Source organism: Sorex araneus, chromosome 5, assembly GCF_027595985.1.
Source record: "Sorex araneus isolate mSorAra2 chromosome 5, mSorAra2.pri, whole genome shotgun sequence".
In the NCBI taxonomy this organism is placed as follows: Eukaryota; Metazoa; Chordata; class Mammalia; order Eulipotyphla; family Soricidae; genus Sorex; species Sorex araneus.
The window spans coordinates 209,825,172-209,846,124 of NC_073306.1; the positions used below are offsets into that span (position 1 = coordinate 209,825,172).

At 55.1% G+C, this 20,953-nt stretch overlaps 1 protein-coding gene across 3 annotated transcripts in view; it reads left to right on the forward strand.

Annotated features, from left to right (window-relative positions):
• Positions 1 to 20,953, forward strand: part of HERC3 (HECT and RLD domain containing E3 ubiquitin protein ligase 3) — a 91,880-nt gene that overhangs the window by 39,435 nt on the left and 31,492 nt on the right. For 2 of the 3 annotated variants that reach the window (XR_008630141.1, XM_055137691.1), the window contains exons 6-15: positions 146 to 237; positions 1,210 to 1,340; positions 2,264 to 2,424; positions 5,323 to 5,399; positions 7,477 to 7,601; positions 10,511 to 10,570; positions 13,650 to 13,761; positions 14,120 to 14,309; positions 16,038 to 16,201; positions 16,324 to 16,437. Coding sequence is in view for 1 of the 3 variants with exons in the window: in XM_055137691.1 (XP_054993666.1) it covers positions 146 to 237; positions 1,210 to 1,340; positions 2,264 to 2,424; positions 5,323 to 5,399; positions 7,477 to 7,601; positions 10,511 to 10,570; positions 13,650 to 13,761; positions 14,120 to 14,309; positions 16,038 to 16,201; positions 16,324 to 16,437 (1,226 nt within the window). In the remaining 2 variants the exon portion in view is untranslated. Of the gene's footprint in view, positions 1 to 145; positions 238 to 1,209; positions 1,341 to 2,263; positions 2,425 to 5,322; positions 5,400 to 7,476; positions 7,602 to 10,510; positions 10,571 to 13,649; positions 13,762 to 14,119; positions 14,310 to 14,780; positions 14,953 to 16,037; positions 16,202 to 16,323; positions 16,438 to 20,953 lie in introns of those variants that run through there. The other variant, XR_008630142.1, reaches the window with a different exon arrangement.

The following is a 20,953-nucleotide window of genomic DNA, read 5'->3' on the forward strand; positions in this document are numbered from 1 at the left end:
CGCCATCCACGTGGGAGGTGCGGACAGGGATTTGAGAAGTCCGTCGGGAGTCCAGGAGGAGCCGGAATTCACCCTAGGATCCGTGTGTGTGTGTTTGATCTCGGAGGTTAATGGCAGTGACGTTGTGTTACATATTTCCTTCTAGATCGAGAGTCTCCTTGCCACGTGAAGCTCTTACGAACGCAGAAAGTTGTGTACATTAGCTGTGGAGAAGAGCACACAGCAGTCCTCACGAAAGTAAGGGACCCGAGTGTTCCGGGGTGTTCTGTGGCCCTTCGGTGGTGGGGATGACATGGAGCAGTGTCGTTGCCGGGTGGCTTTTGATCCGGTGTTTTAGAGGAGCACTGTGCTTAGACAAGGCTCGGAGTAAAAACTCTTCCCATTTAGCGTAGCAGCTAAATTTCTGTATTCCTTTTAGAAAGCCGTGTGACCACGTTAGAAGGTGCAGTGAGTGTGGTCAATGTTCTGGAATTGTCAGTGCACTTCTCTGACTTCCCAAACATTTGCCTCTCGAGAGAATGAGGTGGATTTTCATGGAGAACAAATACGGTTATGGCTTCACTTGCAGGAGATGCCCTGGAGTTCGATAAGGCAGGGCTGTTTAAAATAGGCCTCAGTGGGGGCTGGAGCGATAGCACAGCGGGGAGGGTGTTTGCTCTGCGCGTGGCGGACCCAGGTTCGTTCCCCGGCATCTCATAGGGTCCCCCGAGCACTACCAGGAGTGATTCCTGAGTGCAGAACCAGGAGTAAGCCCTGAGCATCGCTGGGTGGGACCCAAAATGAAATAAATGAATAAATACAATACACTTCACAGACCAGGGGTTTATGGAGCATTCGTCGTCTTGCCTAAGAATGGTCCTGTAAAGTGCTCTCCCTTCACCTCCTGGCTGCTCTCTCTCGGGCTTAGCTGCCTACGACATCATTGTCCTTGCAGGCAATTTAGAAAGCGTGACAGCGGGTGTGCTCCTGGGAGTAACGCTAGTCTCTGTTCCAAAGGTTGTATGTTCTATGCACATACACACGAGTTCCCTTTAAATTGTTTTTCTCACCCACTCAATGTCCCAGAGACGTGACTTTGGCCAGGTGCCCCGGGAGCCGGGCGTCTGTTGCCGAGCTGACCCTGGTGTGAGACTCTGGCATCCAGAAGGAGCTAGAGTGGTGGCCGCAGTGGCCCCCGCCCGCGGCGTCACACTGTCTGTCCCCTGCCAGAGCGGGGGCGTGTTCACCTTCGGAGCGGGTTCCTGTGGGCAGCTGGGCCACGACTCCATGAACGACGAGGTGAACCCGCGGAGGGTGCTGGAGCTGATGGGCAGCGAGGTCACCCAGATCGCCTGCGGCAGGTGAGCGCCTCTGCCCGGGCCGGGGCGGACGGGGGCCCAGGGTGAGAGAGGCAAGCCCCGAGCAGCGGGTGGCAGGGGAGGCTCGTGACACACGCGGGGTACCAGGCCCTCTGGCCCGAGAAAGGAGCACCTCCAGAACGGGGCGATTTTTTTTTTTTAGTTTTATATATATTTCATTTCCATAAAGTAGTTCACAGTAGTTCATTACAGATAATATTCACACGCCAGTCCCACCACCGCACACCTCCCCACCACAGTAAGAGGGAAGCGTGAGGAGGTTGTTGTGTTTCATCCTGGAGCCATTTAAGCCCGAATGTAAGAGAATACTAACAAGGATGTTGTAACCAGACAAATGTGTGCTGCTCTTGGTACGTAGGTGGGCCAGAGTAGGTCCAGGACATTCTGTGTCGCTCTCTTCCGGGAGCTTTAGTTTATAGTCACTGGGTCTGGCCATTGATGAGATTACACGGTGCCCAGGGCAGTTTGTGGGTGTGACTGCCAAGCTCCTGAAAAACTGGGGATTTGGGTGGAGGAGGCCCAGCCCTGATCTGAGCAGGCTTGGAGGTCTCAGCCCTGGGTCCCACATACCTGGGTTCCTCTGCCAGTTCCTTCATGCGTGGGGATCATGTGAGCATGTGGAGAGTGGCCTTGAATATGGCTGTGGCTGGGTTCTGGAGGTTTTTTGGCTGCCGGGGCTCTGCTCAGGGTAGGGAGGGAAACAACCCACCTCCCTCCGAGGTGCCCCGGTGCCTGGCGCGGGGTCAGGACATTCTGCCCAGACCGTGGAGGTTTGGCCAGGTCTGCTCCAGAGACCAACCTAGTGGGGCTTTGTCTCAGCTGTCTCCCCACACCGAGTGTCCGGGAGGGCGGGGCTGGGGGCGTGAGTGGGGGTGGGGCCGAGCTCACCTGCCCTGTCCCCGCAGACAGCACACCCTCGCCTTTGTGCCTTCTTCTGGACTCATCTACGCCTTCGGCTGCGGCGCCAGAGGCCAGCTGGGGACTGGACGCACGTGTAACGTGCAGTGTCCGTGCCCGGTGAAGGGGCACTGGGCGGCCCACAGCGGGCAGCTCTCCGCCAGCGCAGGTAAGAACGAGCGGGTCTCCCGCGCGGTGCCGCTGCCCGGGGCCACGCCAGCCATTCCGCAACCGCCTCTGGAGAGCATGAGCGTATCGAGGGGGGTCCTCCCGACGCCCGCCAGCAGAACCCCGGCTGTGACTCAACTCGGCTCCGTAGGGGAGATCCCGGCAAGCAGGAGTAACCCGGAGTCCCCCCTCCTGAGAACTCAGCCCAGCTCGCCCCGGTGCTGGGATTCAGAGCCCCTCAGTGAGCTGTGGGCCAGAGAGTTGGGGTGGAGGCAGTTGGCTCCACAGCCAGGAGAGGCCGCTCTCTCCCCAAAGCAAGCGTTCCCTGGGCCTCTGGTTTGGCGGCGGGTTGGAGTTGGAGCCAGAAACAGGCGCAGCAGCTGCGCACGTCACCGTGCCCAGATGAGAGAGGTCAGCTGTGAAGTCTTAGGGCTCCAACAGTCCCTGGTCTGTTTCTTTATCTTGGGCCCGGGGGACCAGCCCCGGCAGTGCTCAGGGGCGAGTCCTGGCTCTGCCCTGGCCATGGTCATGTGTGGTGCTGGGTGTGGACCGGCTGGCGGGATGCAGGGAAGGGCCTGAGCCCGCTGCTCTCCCGGCCCAAATCCCTCCCTCCCTCTCCCCCCCTTTCTAGAAGGACATTTTATTTTTGTCCATTGGACTTGGAAAAGGAAATTGGTTTAGGTAAGCGTGGTTTTACAGTACGGTTAATAGTAGGACGACACGCATAACACATTCCCGCCCCCCCCTCCCAGTGCCCCCCGCCCCCCCCACGCTGAGTGTCTTACACAAGACCAGTCCTTAGTTTCTGTTGCAGTTATTTCTCTCATTGGAAAGAAGTTTGAGGGCTGACAAAGTCACTGCAGTGAATGATGCTGGAAAGTGGAAATTGGGAGTTTAGTATTAGGTTGAAAATTTCAGAATAAAATGTTTTAGGGTTTTTTAAAAAATTTTTTTAAGCTACTAGATATTATACTTTTCTGGTTTTTTCCTGAGAAACCATGGCACTGCATTTTAGTGTGTGGTCCTGGGTAAGTGCTCCCTGTAGGTTGGTGGCTGCTGCTGGGGGAGGCTCAGCTGGTTGCCCAGTGCTCGTTGCCTGAGTAAGGCAGAGCTCAGTCGGGCCAGACGTAAGAACAACACAGAGAGGTTGTTTCCCACGCGGGGCCAAGGACGTGGCCTTTGCCTCGGGCCCACACGTGGCAGTCTCGGGCCATGCCCGGCTCGGTGCTGGGGAAGCAGGTGGTCAGGGGTTCGGTCCTGCCCTGCGCACAGCCTGGGCTCAGCTCACGGTGCTCTCTCCCGCCTCGGGCAGCCGAGTCCCCCGGCTTCACACCCCCCGGGACCTGGGAGACGGACTTAGTCGTGCCTCAGTCTGAAGTCTCTGCCCGCCACCTCCCTTCCCTTCCTCCTCCTCCCTTCCTCCCTGCCTCTCTCCTCCACTTCCTCCCCTTCCTTCCTTCCTTCCTTCCTTCCTTCCTTCCTTCCTTCCTTCCTTCCTTCCTTCCTTCCTTCCTTCCTTCCTCTCTCCCTCCCTCCCTTCCTTCATTTCTTTCTTTCTTTCTTTCTTTCTTTCTTTCTTTCTTTCTTTCTTTCTTTCTTTCTTTCTTTCTTTCTTTCTCTCTCTCTCTCTCTCTCTCTTTCTTTCTTTCTTTCTTTCTTTCTCTCTCTCTTTCTTTCTCTCTCTTTCTCTCTCTTTCTTTCTTTCTTTCTTTCTTTCTCTCTTGTATTATGGTCTTAATGTTTCTATCATGTTACTTCCCTTTGCTGTTACTATTTTGGTCATAATATGACATGTTTTTTTTTTCTTCTTTAAAAAAAAATCAAATATCACAGTGTATGTGCTTTTCCTTGGAAATCAAGAATGAGGCAGTTACTCAGTGTGAATGACTTAATAAAACCAGAGGCCGGTTGGGACTGGAGAGCCAATTGAAATGGAAATACAATTTAGTAATTAATATTAATTTTAAGTGACACCCTAATGGCTTGGTCAGGATTCTAAACTAGTAACGATCATAGCAGAGGATAATCACGCTCGTTTCGGGAAGGCGGGGTTGTCCGTAAGCCTGGCGTGTGCACAGGCCTCCCGTGTCCGTGGCATCTGAGCCTCTCGTGATCGTGAGCCGCCCCCCGCCCCCCAGCGCGCCGGCTGGCTTGGGTGCCTCTTCTAGGCCACCTGTAAATTAATTTTTCTCTGGGGCACTGTGCTCAGCCGATTCAGAGTCCAGTCCGTTTTGAAAATGTGTTTCTTAATCCGTTTATCTGGGACCATAAAATTCTGAAGCTTAACAGCAGCCCGACCAGAAATCGTGCTTGGATGTTTGCCAGAACAATCGTGAGAGTCGGCACAATCCATTTCCCGTTGGAGGCTGTGATTTTTGGAGCTTCCCAGTGCGGTGCCAGCATCAGGGAGCTTGGGGGCGGGGGGCGAGGGGCTGCTCCCTCCGGCTGGTCTGGGGCGCGTGAAGGGCAGGCATGGTGGGCTTCTCGGAAGCAGCGGTGACCCTTCTCAGCGCTCGGTGCCATGTGTGGAGAGGGCTGCGCCCGCGGGGGCGGGGGTGGCAGGAGGCCCGGCCTGGGGGGGCCCCCCAGTGACAAGAGGAAGCAGTGTGGTGTTGGAGTGGCCGCGCAGGGGCGGGAAGTGGGCGCAGGAGGGGCCCCTGGCCTAGACTCCCCCCCCCCCCCCGGGTGGCGGCCCCTCGAGGTGTGGAATCACTCGTCAGTCACCGATTTTAAGGGCGGCCTGACAGAGTCCGAGTGACACTCAGGCTCGGGCCTGAGCTGCGGCCCGGGAGGGCGCCCTGGGCACCCTTGGGTGGGGGTGGGGGTCTCCGAGGGGCGCGGCAGGGGCAGCCAGGGCGACGCTTCCCTGGAGGACAGGCCGCTGCTTGCTTCCCGACAGATGGCTTCAAGTACCACATCGTGAAGCAGATCTTCTCCGGGGGGGACCAGACCTTCGTGCTCTGCTCCAAGGACGAGGTAAAGTCTCCTTCTCCCTCCTCCCCGGGCGGCGGTCACGGGCGCCAGTTTGAACGGACTCTTCCTCGAGTGCTCTCTGACCCCTCAGGGACTGGCGCTGTCTCAGGAAAACCCGCAGGCAGGCCTGGCGGGGGACATGGCTCGCGTGCCGAGCGCATGCTTTGCAGGGATAGCCCCGGGTTCGAGCCCCGGCTTGGTTAGGATTTTCTGAACAGTGCGCCTGGGACAGTGCTCATCACCCCCTCAGGAGGCGATAGGTAAAGAGAATGGCCAGAGGCGGCCTTAAAGGAAGGAGCTCTCGGAGCCAAGCGAGGGTGCAGGGCGGGCGCCTCCCTCGCACACAGCCCACCGAACTCTGGTCCCTGCACCCCCTGTGCTCCTCCAGGCCTCACCAGGACTGATCCTGAGTGCCAGGACTAAGCCCCGAGCACGGCCACGTGGGCCCCCGGACAAACCAACCAGAACACGGTCTCAGTTTTATGCCCCTGCGGAGACAGTAGCTTCTTGGTGTTCTGACCCTTGAGTTCTAACCGGTGCTCGGAAATTATTTGTATGTGTATTTGTTCCAGTTGTACGCAAGGAATCTGGACTTGGTTCCACGTGCCAGGGTGCCCGGGGCCAGCACTGCGGGCGCTGAACCTGGCTGTCCGCTACCCTGCGGCTTAGACAGCAGACGGGGGCCCTACCCGGCCCCCTCTCCTCTCCCGCCGCCTGGTGCCGTCTGCACGCCCAGCTGTGGGGAGGACGCCCAGGAGACTCAAGGCCTGTTTCCATGATAAGCTAGAATGAGGAGGATCCTCCGCACCGAGGCCGGCTGCTCTGAGGCCACCTCCCGCCTCTCTCCTGGGGCAAGGCTGAGTCCTGTGAGGCACCGGCAGCATTTTTTTTTTTTAATTTCTAGATCAGGTGTAGGATTTGGGAGAAATAGTAGAAAAGGCAATTTTAGAAAATAAAAATGATTCTAGTGAGTATTTTCTTGGTAAAATTTTACCAAGTCTGGGGTGGAGCAATAGCACAACCAAGAGGGCCTTGCACGCGGCCAACCCGGGTTCGATTCCCAGCATCTCATAGGGTCCCCTGAGCACTGCCAGGAGTGATTCCCGAGCACAGAGCCAGGAGTATCTCCTGAGCGTTGCCAGGTGTGACCTAAAAAGCAAAAAATAAATAAACTGTCACATCAACAGCTAGTGACAAGTCAGGCCGAAGGGCAGCGACAGCGCAGTGGACAGGGCGCCTGCTTTGAAAGCAACCGACCCAGGCTCAGTCCCCGGCGTCCCATATGGTCCCTGAGCACTGCCAGGAGTGACTCCTGAGCACAGCGCCAGGAGTAGCCCCTGTGCAGCGCCGGGAGGGACCCAAAAAGAAGAAAAAAAAATCCCCAAGTGGAAGCTGCAGAGGCGTGTGGGATTTTCAGGACGTGGCTTGGCCCTTCCTGTGCCCCCAGAGGACGGGACTCGGGCAGGCGGCGACGAGGCGGTGACAAGGTGGTGACGAGGCAGTGACGTGGTGACAAGGTGGTGACGAGGCAGTGACGTGGTGACAAGGCGGTGACGAGGAGGCAGTGACGTGGTGACAAGGCGGTGACGTGGTGACAAGGCGGTGACGTGGTGACGAGGTGTGGCATCGCAGCATGGGCCCACCTGAGCTCTGGCGTCTCCGAGTGTCTCTGGGAAGGGCTCTGATGAGTGGTGGGGTGGGGGGGACGGGAGCACTGTCCCCAGAGACACAGGAGGCTCCCTCAGAGGGCGTGGGGCTCTAGGAGCCAACCCTGGGGCGGAGGGGCGGGCACTGGAGCCCCCTCAGCTAGTTCTGTTCTGTATTGCTCGGGGGCTGCACCCAGCAGTGCTCAGGGCTCACCCCGGGTGCACGAGGGCATGTGGCCGGTGGAGCTGGGGCTCGAACCCGGACTGTGTACAAAGCAGTCCCCTTCTCCCCGCTCCCGTGGTCCCCTGCTCGCCCCCTGGGGCTCCCGAGGTTGGGATGGGCCTTCGGCCGCAGCCTTGGGGGCGGGGCGGGTGTCGATGCTCTCTGGGGCAGCCCTGCTCACGGTGCGCCCCCTCTCTGTCCCTGTGCCCAGAACGCCTGCCCTGCTGTGGACTTCAGGACCGTGAACCAGACTCAGTACACCAGCCTCATCAACGACGAGAGCCTCGCGGTCTGGAGGCAGAAGCTGGCCGAGCACGGCAGCTCCAACACCATCAAGTACGCGCGCCCGTGCCCCGGGGTGTGTGTGTGCGTGTGTGTGTGCGTGTGCGTGCGTGTGTGTGCGCATGTGTGTGTGCGTGTGTGTATGTGTGCACGCGCGCGTGTGTGTGCGTGTGCATGTGTGTGTGCGTGTGTGCGTGTGTGTGTGTGTGCGTGTGTGTATGTGTGCACGCGCGCGTGTGTGTGCGTGTGCATGTGTGTGTGCGTGTGTGCGTGTGTGTGTGTGCGTGTGCGTGCGTGCGTGTGTGCGCGTGTGTGTATGTGCGCACGCGCGTGTGTGTGTGTGTGCGTGTGCGTGCGTGCGTGTGTGTGTGTGTGTGTGTGTGTGTGCGTGTCCCCTCCAGTGAGCCAGGGCTCACCCGCCGGGCGCTTGCCGTCCCCTGAGTGTGGCTGGGTCCTACTCAGGTGCCGAGTGCAGCTCTCTGCCGCGTGGCGATGGGTCCTTGAGTCCGGGACGGTACAGCCTGAGCTCGGGGTTCCTGTCGAGCCCGGGCCCCCTCGTATATGTGCTCCGGGCACCCCAGTCCACCCTGGCTGTTCCTCCGCCTCGCAGGAACGATCTCTAGCATCTCACATTCAGAATCGCGACGGGTGTGGCCACTCAGGGTTGAGGAAAGACACACAATAGTCAAGACCGAGGCCTTTATCCGGCCACCCCCAGGCCGCCCCCAGGCCCGCCGGGATGGGAGCTGCCTCCCGCGTGCCAAGGCTTTGTGCTCGCTCTCCCGCCGTCTAACTCTTGGCGGAGTTTCCCGGTGTGTGTGTGCATTTCACTTGACTTTGCTCCCGCATTTCTGTGTTTCTTTGCAGAGTGCGGTTCCCGGGCGCAAGTGCATCAGGCTTTGTTGCTCAGTGGGGTCTTTCCCAGGAACTTGCCGTGGGAAAGAGACCAGCGCCCTCAAGGGGGACTTGCTGGGGTGCCCTGGGGTGGCCGTCAGTGCCTGAGCCAGGCTGGGGGAGGGGCGGAGCGGAGGCCATCCACACGGCGAGGGATGGGACAGTGGTCTCAGCAGCCTCCTGACCCAGACCCTAGAGTTAAGCAAGTTATTTTTTCTTTTTTTTTTCTTTTTGGGTCACACCCAGCAATGCTCAGGGGTTACTCCTGGCTCATGCACTCAGGAATCACTCCTGGTGGTGCTTGGGGGACCCTATGGGATGCTGGGAATCAAACCCGGGTCGGCCGCGTGCAAGGCAAACGCCCTCCCCACTGTGCTATCGCTCCAGCCCCCTAAGCAAGTTATTTTGGTCTCCTCTTTAACCATTTTTTTAAAAACTATTCTTCCCATTTCCTTATACTTCATAAAAGGATCTCATGGTTGGAATCTAGCTATTCTCCTGGATTTTTAAAATGCAGGGAGTTGAAATAAATACTCGCCTCACCTATTTTAGTCTATTTCTCATCAGAGAAACAAACTAGAAATAGAGACTTATTAATGTACAAAGATTATTTCTATATTTGGAAAATAGCAGCTTAGTTTCTTTAAAAAAAAAATTCTCGTAGAGTCACCATAAGATATACAGTTACAGAGTTACTCGTGATTGGGTTCCAGTCGTACCGTGTTCCAACACTGGCTCTTCCCCCGAGCATGTTTCCCGCCACTGGTCTCCCCCACTTCCCCCCGGCCCCCAGAGTTTCTCTCTTTTACACGGCTTGAGTGTGACAAGCAGGAAGTTTCTTAGAAGTTTTGTGGGAGCGAATGTCCGTGACCATAATCGAGACAAGAGTTTTTATTCCAGGAACTTTGATGGTCTTTCGTCACGTGGGGGCACACGTGGCCAGGCTCGGGGACCATGGGGGGCGCCAGGTGGAATCTGAGTCGACCCCGTGCAAGGCGGGCCCCGACCCTCTGCATCTTCCCTCGCGCCTCCTATTTTTCATTCATTTTATCATCATTTTTAGGGGTGGGGTCTACACCTGGTGGAGCTCGGGGGCTTCTCCCAGCTCTGTGCTTGCGGGTCGCTCCTGGCTCTGGTCAGGGGCCCCCAGATGTGAGTTTCCCGAATGCACAGTTTATTGAGCTGCTAATGCATTTCAATCTCTCTAGCACTAATGCATTTTCCAGTTGCTATTTTGATGCTGATTGAATTCAGAACTTTATACATCCAAGCCATGTATTTCACCACTGGTCTACATCCCTAGCCTTCTCTCTTAATTTTAGTTTCACTTTTTCGGTCACACCTGGCGATGCTCAAGGCTTACTCCTGGCTCTGCACTCCTGGTGGTGCTCAGGGGACCATATGGGATACCATGGATTGAACCTGGGCTGACCGAGTGCAAGGCAAACGCCCTTCCTGCTGCGCTACCGCTCCGGTCCCTCTCTCTTAATTTTAACATGATATATTCTTGTCTATCTTGAGATGTGGAATTTTTTTTTTCTTTTTGGGTCTCACCCGGCGATGCACAGGGGTTACTCCTGGCTTTGCACTCAGGAATTACTCCTGGCGGTGCTCAGGGGACCATATGGGATGCTGGGGATCGAACCCAGGTTGGCTGCGTGCAAGGCAAATGCCCTCCCCGCTGTGCTATCACTCCAGCCCCGAGATGTGAAATTTTAGAACAGTCTTTTTAAAGGCAAATACACATTTTTTTTTCAAGACTTCACCTGGCCAAGAAAAAGTTTCTTCAAAATGTTTTGTTTGTTTTTCTGGGGGCCCTACCCACCTATGACCAGGGGTTACTCTTGACAGGGGACAACCGCACTCAGAGGTTGTCCTCTAGGTGTTGGGGTGCGAGAGATAGAACCCAGGTCGACTGCGTGCATGGAAAGGCCCTGCCTGCTGTGCTGTCTCTCCAGCCCCAGAAAACGTTGCTTATTATTGGAGCCTACAATAGATTATTCCTCAATTGCTGATACTAAGTTAGCTACTGGTGATTATTAACGACTTCTCTTTCTTTTTCCCTGCAGTGGTGTAGTTCAGATACTGTCTTCTGCAGCCTGCTGGAATGGAAGTTTCCTGGAAAAGAAGTAAGTATTTTAAACCATGGGTGATGCAGAGGAACACTCAGCAAAGGCCCTGAAAGAATTCTGTTAGTGCTGGCTGGCCTTAATTCGGCGGCTAAGCTAATGGTCACGTACAAATCAGAATGCCTGATAATGATGTGTGAGAGGGCTTCATGCAGGGTAATGCTGATTCAGGCCTGCTGGGCAGAAAAGCTGATATATATCTATATATATACACAGAGAGAGAGATAGAAGAGAGAGGGGAGAAAGAGAAAGAGGAGAGGAGAGAGAGAGGAGAAAGAGAAGAGAGGAGAAAGAGAAAGAGGAGAGGGGAGAGAGAGAGAGGAGAACGAGAAAGAGGAAAGAAAGAGAAAGGAGAGGAGAGAGAGAGACTTTGTTTCACAGAGGCAAGATGCTTTCATGGAGTTTCAAAATGTTAGACCTCCCATGTATTATGATCTGTTCTTAAATTCTTTTTCTTTTTTTATTTTTCTTTTCTTTTCTGCTTTTGGGGTCACACCCAGCAATGCTCAGAGGTTACTCCGGGCTCTGCACTCAGGAATTACTCCTGAAGGTGCTCAGGGGACCATATGGGATGCTGGAGCTTGAACCCGGGTTGGCCGCATGCAAGGCGAATGCTCTTACCTGCTGTGCTATCACTCTGGCCCCTGTTCTTAAATTTTTATTTTATTTATTTTTTAATTAGTGGGTCACCATGAGAGTACAGTTACAGATTTTCACATTTTCGTGCTTGTGTTTCCCCCATACAGTGTTGAGAGCCCATCCCCCCAGTGTCCATTCTCCACCACCAGGGAACCCAGCATCCCTCCCACCCTCCAACCCCATCCCCTGTTCTTAAATTTTTAATGGTTTTGAGTGCTCCCCTTGGTTTGTCCAGTTTTGTTTTTCCTTGGTTCTTTCTTAAAATGAATGAGCTTAAGGGGTGTTTTCAAGGAGGCGTCAGGGCTTGGAGACTCAGCTAGGGAGTCACATCGCGGCGGACGCCCCAGGCCGTCAGTAGGATATTTCTTTGCTGGTCCCGACCCTCCTGCAGGTGCCCGCAGCTCCGGGCTGTCTAGTCATGGTTACTTTGTTCTGTTATTTGTGTGTGTGTTTTGGGCACCCTGCCACGCTCAAGGGCTACTCCCAGCTCTGTGCTCAGGGATCACGCATGGAGGTGCTCAGGGGACCATAGGAGATGCTGGGATCAAGCCTGGGCTGGGCGCGTGCCAGGCAGAGGCCCTCCCAGCCGCCTGTCGCTCCAGCCCCTGGTGCTGGCTCTGAGTCTTTGGTGTTCCCAACTCTGGCCATCTCTCGTCGCTTTGGGAGGACCGCTGAGACCCGAGATGTCTCCTCCGGGTCTGTGTGGGCAGAGCCCCTCTCGTCAAGTGCTCACTCTTGCTCTGGGACTGGGAGCTTCGGGAAGGTGCTTCGGGCATGTTTTGCAGTCCAAGTCAGCAACTTCAGCCTTCAGCCCGCACCGCGGGGGCCGTTAGAGCAAGTGTCTCCCGTTCATCTCATCCCCAGCATTTGGCGTTTCTTCCGGGGGAAAAATTGACCCTGCGTTGGCTGACGCTGATCTGTGGTCCCCACCCCCACCCCCCATGGGACGCTGAGACCCAGGGGACATTGGCCATGCCCAGTGACAGCTTCAGTGGACACTGTAGGGGAGGCCACACAATCGACGTCTAGTGGCCGGTGAGGAGCACGGGCGCGACACAGTAGCATCTGGATGTGAATCTGGTTGCAGAAGGTCAGGGCTCAGGAGGGTGGGGAGGGGGTCCTGCCAGGGCTGGGGTTTGCTTGTGCCACAGAGGGAATAAACGCCTCGGGGGGCCGAATGCCGCCCGGTCATCCGTCCCCTCCCTGCGTACGCCGAGTGCGTCATCGGAAACTAGTTAAAGCGAAGACTGGGTTTACGAGGCAGTAAATATACAGAGATAAAGAGGTTTTTTTAATCTTTTTTTATCTCAGCGGCCCGGCAGAAAGTACCGTTCAAAGCAGATGGTTACGTGAGAGAGACTGGAGTTAGTTTTGTGTTTGGACAAATTTATTTGAGAAAACAATAACAAATTTTTTTAAAAAACACAATAAACAATCCTGAAGTTGACCAGTTCCCAGTATTAATTGTGACTCTTTCCAAAGTTAGAAAGTTTGATGTTTCATGACACTGTGGGTTTGCTGTCAGAGTGTGACGGTCGTGGAATGTGTCCATTACTTGAGAATAGAAACCTGTTTTGCAGATAGTTTTGCTATTCATGGATTGCTGTGATGTTCAGAGCAGAATATAAGACATTGGCTAAGTCTTTAAAAAGCTAAGACAGTTAGGAAAACAACTGCTAGGGAGTTAAAAAGAATATCATCAAGAAGGGGAAAAAATAAAACCATTAGTAGTAAAAATAGACCTTGGGCAATTATATTTGTGTCCCTGTGTTAACTGGGAAAGAGAAACATCAGCATTTCTCTGTGATGGAACCTACGTTGCCTTTGTGTGGCTCTGATTCCATTTCGAATCTCCTGCCGGGAAAGGTGTAAGCACGAAGGTTCTTGTCGGTCTGTTGGGCAGGTGTCTGCGTGGGGCACAGCTTCTGCATCTAGTCCAGCGTTCCAGAAAACAGGAAAAGGGTTGTGGCTCAAGTGGTAGAGAACTTGCCTCGCCTGTCTAACCCCTGGACCGAGTGGCTGCCCGAGCACTGGGTGGTGTCGACCCTCCCCAAGCCCCTAAAACACAAATAACCCATAAGCACCCCTCCGGGAAGAGAACTCTGCTTATGAGCTTGAAGACTCTCCCGTTGCAGTGCCGCATCTCACAGGTTGGAGGGTAGGAGGCTTTCATTCGTAAGACTGTCACCAGGAGGGGTCCCAGGGAATTTCGGTCTGGGGGGCTCTCTCAGACTGTAGCGTTTTTGTGCTCTTTGTCAGCCAGGTCAAATTTGAACCCAGTCGGCGTGGACAAACTACTTTGGTTACTTGTTTAGGATTTCTATGGGAATGTTTGCTTGCTTTTTTGTTTTTGTTTTTTAAGAAAAATGGGAAAGGAAGAGTAGGGAAGGGAGCTTGGTTTGTCTTTTCTTATATACTGTTTTGGGTTTTCTTTGTTTAGAATTGATGAGCATTTTAAAACCAGCCCCAGGACCCCTGGGATCGACCTGAACTCAACTAGAATATTATTTGAGAAGCTAATGAGCTCTCAGCACTCCATGATTCTAGAACAGGTAGGTTTTTTTTACCAGGTGCATGCTGCTCTAAAAAATGCCTTTCTGCTTTTTGCAAAAATTCCATTTTAAGGGAAAAAGTAGGATGAAAAGCAAAAGTCATATAAATCGTAAGTCCGTGAGATGCTCTGTGACCTCCCTCCTGCCGACTCCTTCCCGTTGGGCTTAAGCCCCTCTCAGGAAATACGGAGCAGGTGTCAGTCTGCTCAGGCGGGGGTCTCTGGCCTCCGCTGACCCCTGCCCAGCCAGTGCATGTTGAACGAAGGAGACAGGCACTTTGCGCGATGGCGTAGGAGCTCGGAGACGAGAGAGTGGCGAGCAGGTCAGCCTACACCCTCTGCCCTCTGCTCTCCTGCAGATCTTGAACAGCTTCGAGAGCTGCCTGATTCCTCAGCTCTCGAGTTCCCCGCCGGATGTTGAAGCCATGAGAATCTATTTAATACTCCCCGAGTTCCCCTTGCTCCAGGACTCCAAGTACTACATCACACTCACCATCCCCCTGGCCATGGCCATCCTGCGGCTGGACGCGAACCCCAGCAAAGTCTTGGGTGAGTCCCTTCAGCTCCGGGCCAGAGACCGTTGTGCCTTTTGATTGCACTGGAGTGACGTCTGCCTTTTGGGGGGGTTCAGATCCACTGTCCTTGTCACCATTTCATGTCCTTACCATTTCAGTCTTCCTGCGCTGTTAGCCTCGCGCTAGCCGTGTCTTAAGTGTGAGAAATTTGAACATCTGTTTCGGTGGTTTTGCTCTGATTTATGCAAGACTCATCTTAATTTTTCAGTATTCACCAGGTTATAGAATTCAACTCCAAATGCAATCCCCCCCCCCCCCCCCGCACACACACTGGCAGGTAGTTATTGGTGCCTGCAAATGTCGTATCGGTCGGTTGTGCCTGGACCGACCTCGGGGGGTGGGATGAAACCAGCAGGTGTGGTGACACGCAGGTCCCCAGGAGCGGAGAGGGAGACCGAGGCCTCCAGGAGACTTACCGAATGTTTGTTTTGTTTTTCTTTTGTAGGACAGTTGAGTCCACCCTGATTTTTGCAGGCCACGGACACTTTGCTGAGCTAAGAACCTTCTGTTCCTCAGTGAATCGGAGAGTGTCTCTCGTGGGAGTGGCGTCTGGGAGGTTTTTATTAACCGAGTGCAGAAAGTCTGTCACCTGGCTTTTCCCTTTTATTTTTGTCCCGGTAAATTTTTTTTTTTTAGGTGTTCGTTGCAACTCAGTGGCTTCGTGTTCCATCTGGCCGAGGGTGTCCCTCGGGTGTGGGTCTCTCAGAGTCAGGCAGGAGACATGGGAGGGGGCAGTCTGGCTGTCCCCGCTGGACCCCCCGGAGGACAGTCGGAGGGAATCATGAACACATCGTGTTTGTTCCTGGGCATTTTAAGACCAAAATCCGTTTGGGGCATATTTTCTAGTGTATGTGAGCTAGAGTCTTTGAAGGGTACCTGCTTCTGAGCTTGGGGGTCTTATGCGGATTTAATTTTAGGTTGGCTGGCACAAAGAGATCGAATCTTTCTAGTTCTCTGCTTGGTGTGTAATGTCTGATTGTAAAAATTCACATTTGGAAGATTTCCCCAAGTCGGATACAGAGACCGCTAGAAGTGTACCAGTCACACAGGATCAGGATTCTCGATATTTTGCCCATTTTGTTTTAGCTGTTCCACCTGCCTGTTGCCTCTTTGTTTTTCCTGCAACATTTGAAAAAGCCGCAGACATCCTACGTTAGTGTCTTAGTATGAACTTAGTTTTGATAGACTAGAAGCCAGTGTTCGTGTCTCCGTATCTGGGTAAGAGAAAGCACTGTCTGGTGTAAAACAGAAATGGTCGTTTTTCAGGAGCGGGTGGCTCTTGCGGGGGAGGACGCATGCCGGCCAGCCTGGTGGCCCTTGGAGCACAGGGTCCTTTGGTGCGGGCTGAGGGGGACAGTGCAAGCTTCTGGCATGTGAATGCTCCGGACACGCGTGTCGTAGCTCTCGCCTCTGTCCTGGGACTCGCATGCTCAGAATGAGTCTCTACGGCCGATGACGAGTGGAGAAAATCAGAGTCTGCCCGACCCCCCCCCCCCCCACCCCCTGCGTCCTACCGCCAGGGCCCTTCCAGGGCTGCCGGCCGCTCAGAGGGCCCCTGTGGGTTCTGTTCAGGTTCAGCGTGAGCACTGCGTGTAGATTCATGTTCATTTTGTAGCTGGAGCAGGTTTTAGCCAGTAGGCGGAGGACAGCGATGCTCCGTCAGGACGGCCCCTTGAACTCTGTCTTCTCTGTCTCCCCAAAGATAACTGGTGGTCTCAGGCGTGCCCGGAATATTTCACGAAGCTGGTCAACCTGTACAGGGGAGCCGTCGTTTACCTGCTGAGGGGAAGGAAGACGTTCTTAATCCCCGTGCTGTTTAACAATTACATCACAGCTGCTCTGAAGCTCCTGGAGAAGCTATATAAGGTGAGCCGGGCGAGGGGGCCGCGGGCCGAGGCAGAGGGTGGGTGCCTGCTCCCAGGGGGATTCTCTCCCGGACGCCGCTTCCCAGTGGCTGGGCCCGACTGGCTCCGTTTGTTCTTCCTCAGGTCAACCTCAAAGTGAAGCATGTGGAATACGACACCTTTTACATTCCGGAGATCTCCAGCCTCGTGGACATCCAAGAAGACTACCTCATGTGGTTCCTGCACCAGGCCGGCATGGTAAGAGCCCCTGTGGCCCGTCTCGTGAGGCTTCTGTCTTTTCTGGAGCAGAGATGAGAACAGATGCGTGTCTGCTTTGAGTAACCCCAGTGGCCCAGAAGGAGCAATAGAGGGGGAGTCACCCAGAATAAACGGAATAAATCTTTGTTGCCAATATGAGAAAAAATAAATATCAGTGTCACCTGCAGTGGGGAAGCTCACAGAGCCGGCGTGGCCTTGCCAGGGCTGGTGGCGCGGAGGGGGACAGGCTTACGTTGCGGTTTGTTCTGCGTCCGCCGTGGGGGTCCACTGTGCAGTGCAGCATGGCCACAGCTCACTGTGCTGACCGTCCCCGAGAAAGGGGCCCAGATGCTGGACTTGGCTGCGTGTCCGATGCCACCATTTGAAGAAGTAAACACAGGTCACGAGAAACCTGGAGGGTCGTCGGTCGGCAGGACCTCCTCCCTCCACGGAGGGACAGGCCACCTGCTGGCCGTCGTCCACGGCCGGCCACTTCCTCCTCTTGCGTCATCTCCCAGCCCTGTGCATCCCCCACACGTGCCCCCACCCTGGCCCTTGCCGGGCGTGGCGTGTGGCCAGCAGGGTCCGCGGACTCCCACCCGCCTCCCCGTCCTCTCTGCCTGCACCCGCTGTGGGGTGGACGGGGCCGCCCTGGGCTGCGCGTCTGTGGAGTGTCAGCCCAGTCCTGTCAGGACGCGCTGACCGGGCCACTGCTGGGAAAGCCGCGCCCCCAGACGCAGCTGAGGGGCCTGGTGGGAGCCGCTGTGACGTCCGCGTGAGGCTCCTGCTGTTCTCAGGGCGAGCAGGCTCTCCAGGGTGACATCCAACGGGGGTCTGTGGCCAAGCAGGATTGCCTCGGTCAGATAATCCCAGACGCCACAGAGTGGTCTTTCGCGGCTGTGGTGTTCCGGGGATTTTTTTTTTTTGAGGGACACTCCTGAGCTGGGGGTCCCTTCCTGGGGTGCTGTGCTGAGTGGGCAGCTGGGCCCGTGCTGGGCTGGAAAGCGAGAGGCTTCAGGTGCAGCTGGGCCCGCCAGGGTCCTCCCCGCCCCCTCCCCCCCGGGCGATGCTGGGTACAGGGTCACAGGGTGGGTTTCAAATGCGGGTCCTGGCTTGGCCTGACCTCGGTACCACCTATTTCCCTGGCACCAGCATCACGTTTTTAAAGAGACTCTTATGCAACTCCCCCAAAAAACGAAATAAAAACTTTTCCAGTAGAAGTGGGTTAGGGAAATGGGTTTTTATGGGAAATTCCCATGCAAGCTAGCAATGACATCCATTTTCTTTTTTTTTTTTTTTTGCTTTTTGGGTCATACCCAGCGACCCACAGGGGTTAACTCCTGGCTCTGCACTCAGGAATAACCGCTGGTGGTGCTCAGGGGACTGTGTGGGATGCTGGGAATCGAACCTGGGTTGGCCGCATGCAAGGCAAACGCCTTCCCCGCTGTGCTGTCGCTCCAGCCCCTCACTGAGCTCTTTTTAACCTGCTAACTTAGGAAGTACAACATGACAAGCATTTCTTTTATAAATCTGTGACTGTCCTTCGAGCGGCCGAGTATACTGAACTGAAATCCTCCTGGTCAGTCGTTCGCCTGTTGCTTTACTTGCAGGCAAGGCAGTGAGTCCCAGAGAAGAGTTTTTCCGTGTTTTCTGCAGCTCCCTAACGCTGTGAACATCCGATTCTCCGGCTTCTCTCCCCCGCCCCCCCTTTCTGTGCTTTGCTGTGGAGTAAAATAGTCCAGTGGAGCCAAATGTTTTTGATAAGAGAAACAAAGTCGTAGGCACTAATCTCTAGATTATCGTAGCTCTTTTCTCGGAACAGGAGAACTGAAGTCAGCAAATCCTCCTTTTTATAAGTTCTTCTCCTAATGACGGAAGGACAAGTCCAGGCTCTTGTTACCAGTTCCTCCTCAGTAGTTGTTGTAGGTTTTTTCAATTTTTATTTTTTTATTTTTTTAATTATTGAATCACCATGAGATACAGTTACAAGCTTTCATGTTTGAGTTTCAGTCATACAATGATTGAACACCCATCCCTCCACCAGTGCCCATTCTCTACCACCAATGTCCCCAGTATATCCCCACCCTTCCCCACCCTCTCCCTGCCTCCATGGCAGACAATTTCCCCCATACTCTCTCTCTACTTTTGGGCATTATGGTTTATAATGCAGATACTGAGAGGCCATCTATGGTCCTTTATCTACTTTCAGCACACATCTCCCATCCCGAGCGATCCCTCCAACCATCACTGACTCAGTGACCCCTTCTCTACCCCAGCCGCCTTCCCCACCAGCTCCTGAGGCAGATGCCTGTGAGTTCTGTGAAACTTTTTGTATTGTTTAAGGTACAGAACTATGAATTGTGAAATTTAAATTTCTTGGATTCCGGATACGGTAGCTTGAATTTTTTTCTTTTGTTTTCAAGCCACACCCGGCAGTGTTCAGGGCTTACTCCCGGCTCTGTGCTCATGCCTCACTCCTGGCGGGCTCAGGGCACCATCTGGGATGGCGGGGATGAGTCCAGGTCTGCCGTGTGTGAGGCCAGCGCCCTGCCCGCTGTGCTGTCTCTCTGGCCCTTAGGATCTTGGCTGACCTTTCAGTGGGGGAGCACAACTGGTGATGCTCAGGGGTTACTCCTGGCTTCGCCCTCGGAGATTGCTCCCAGAAGTGGTCAGGGGAATCATATGGGATTCGGGGAATCGAACCTGGGTCGGCCTTGTGCAAGGCCAGTGCCCCTCCCAAACCCACTCTGGCCTCGGTCACTTGGACTTGGGAAGTTATTTGTCACCTCACATGGTTCATTCCTTCGGGGGGCGTCTGGTGAGAATGCAGAGATCTCGGCGAATCTCCGGTACCCAGAGACACAGCAGGATGGGAAGGTCACGGGCGTCTGTGACGTGCTTTGCTCGTGGGAGGCTCCAGATCTGAGGCCCCGTCGTCACCCGGCTGGGGACTGCTCCGAGCACTGAGCCGAGTACCCTCTCTTGCCAGCACCTGGCTGTGCTCTGTCCTGCGGGAGCGTCTGCCGCTGGTCTTCATTCCCCCTCCCCTCCCTGCAGCCGGCTTTGACAGCTGCCCCTCGCCTCTCCGCATCCCGGGGATTGTTCTCGTCTATTGGCCTTGATTGTCCCAAATATGAGAAATACCTGGCAGTAATTCTCTTTCTCCTCGTTTGTTTTTATTCCCCTCACACAGTGCTCCTTAGGTTCATCTGTGTCGTAGCAGAAGGCAAGGGAGCCTCCTTTTTTAATGGCTGAATAGTTGTTTCATTTTATGAGCGTGTACATTTTTATTATTAATAATATTTTTATTATTATTATCCGTGCATTTTTATTATTAATATTTGAGCTGCGTGGCTGTGTTCAGGGTGTAGTTGCCGAGTAAAGAGCTGGCTCCGGCCTCAGCCGCCCTCCCCAGGTGACCGGCCTTCCCGGGCTGCTGCCTGGCTCGTGGGAGAGTCGCACGGGGCTGAGAAGCCAGCGTGGGAGCCGGGGCCTGGCGCACAGGAAGCCCCGGGACCCGATCAGCGAGCAGCGCCTGGACAGCTCCCGTGCCCTGGTCCCCGGGGAGGGCGCTGGGCCGGCTCCCGGGAGATGTTCCCTCAGGGGTCACAGGGCGCACAAGAGGGGGGAAGGGGCACTCTGCAGGGGCCTGCGCTTTCTCTCCAAGGGGACACCTGCGACGTGAGGACGCTGATGCCGTGTCCAGTTGGTAGAAAGCAGGGAGCGCCGAGCGGATGCGGGTCCCACACAGGCCGTGAGAGCCGCCTCGGAGCCGGGCTCCCGTGCAGGGTGCAGGCGGGGAAGTTGGGGCCAGCGAGTGGCCCCGCAGCAGGCGCCCGGCCCTGCCCCCTGTCCAGTCACTGCTGACCTGGGCTGGGACAGCTGCCGTGCTCCCAGGGGCCTAGGCCTGTGTGGGCACTGCTAGGTCTTCCCCGCGCTTCAGGGAGGGAGCTGAGGTCAGAGTGTGGGAGCCCCCGGGGGAGTTGGCGGGTGGGGGGAGGTACTGGGGGGGCCTGGGGGGTGCAGTAGCCGCAGTGCACATGCGTGCTTCTGTGTCAGGGAGGGCCGTCGTGGAGGACGAAGGCAATGGCTGTTCTTTGAGTTTTTGTTTGTTTTGGTTTTTGGGTCACACCCGGCGATGCACAGGGGTTACTCCTGGCTCTGCACTCAGGAATTACTCCTGGCGGTGCTCAGGGGACCCTATGGGATGCTGGGATTAGAACCCGGGTCGGCCGTGTGCAAGGCAAACGCCCTACCCGTTGTGCTATTGCTCCAGCCCCCTGTTCTTTGAGTTTTTATTTCACATTCTGCGAGGGTGTCAGGGCCAGCGGCTTTCTGGAGGGTTCAGGGGTTTGCAGAATAGCCCGGGATTCTGCATGAGGATGATTCAGGTGCAAAAATTATTCATAGGCAAAAAATATATATACGCAGAGGCAAATAGCAGGTCTGCAGTGTTCTGCAGCTCAGACGCGTCCCCAGGGGTCTGTCTGTTCCCGGCCATCCGGAGGGGCCGGAG